The sequence below is a fragment of the Cynoglossus semilaevis genome, chromosome 6 (genome assembly GCF_000523025.1).
Source record: "Cynoglossus semilaevis isolate Cse_v1.0 chromosome 6, Cse_v1.0, whole genome shotgun sequence".
Lineage (NCBI taxonomy): Eukaryota > Metazoa > Chordata > Actinopteri > Pleuronectiformes > Cynoglossidae > Cynoglossus > Cynoglossus semilaevis.
The window spans coordinates 3,177,201-3,177,951 of record NC_024312.1 but is presented as its reverse complement, the minus strand read 5'-3'; the positions used below and the strand labels follow the sequence as shown (position 1 = coordinate 3,177,951).

At 43.0% G+C, this 751-nt stretch overlaps 1 protein-coding gene across 4 annotated transcripts in view; it reads right to left on the bottom strand.

Annotated features, from left to right (window-relative positions):
* The window catches only part of znf423 (zinc finger protein 423), a 124,857-nt gene that overhangs the window by 107,266 nt on the left and 16,840 nt on the right, over positions 1–751 (bottom strand). For all 4 annotated transcript variants that reach the window (XM_025056140.1, XM_017033067.2, XM_025056141.1 and 1 more), the window contains exon 2: positions 35–97. In XM_025056140.1, the coding sequence (XP_024911908.1) occupies positions 35–97 (63 nt within the window). The remainder of the gene's footprint in view (positions 1–34; positions 98–751) is intronic.

Sequence of the window (751 nt, the reverse complement as noted above, 5' to 3'; positions counted from 1 at the left end):
GGAGGAGGAGGAGGAGGGGGGAGTTCACACTGACCTGTCTGGACGGTGGATTCCTCCCAGGTGCCTCCACACTCTGAAGACTCCCCTTCTTCCACGGCTGAGATTGACAATCGAAATCGGGAAAAGATAGAAGAAAAAAAAAGGACAAAAATGTTTGTTTTTGTTTGGTTTTTTTTGTTCATAAATGGTTTAGATTTCAAGGAACGAAAAAAAGAAAATCTACATTTTTTATGAGCATCTGACAAAGAACAACCAGGAGTTAAACTTGTTAAAGTTCTAGATCCAGATGACTTTTATTGTCATTAATTCAATTTGTCTGATAATGACATCATCAGGACTACGTAAACAAGGCGATGAAACGTCAAAATGACAACAGTAATAGACCGTCCTCAGGTCCAGTCTACGTCAATGTCTCCATGTCCTGTTGTTTGACCAACGTCAGGTCCCAGAGAATTTTTTAAAAACGGTTTGACTTCCTGCCAACAGCAAAACAACATGACATCACTGTCTTTTTCCCCGATGGATCGAGGAGTCAGTAGGAGACTGTCAAATACAGTGATGGACAACACACGTCACGTGTCCCTCACAGGACATCCAGATCTTTCAAAACAGGACTATAACTTTTCCCGGGACCCGCAGAGCCCTGTTCTGAAAATGTCCCAGGGATTTAAACCCCTGCCAGTGTCTCCTCCAACAGTCCTTAGATGAGTTAGGAGAAGACTGAATGTCCAGGTGAGGACACTGACAACAT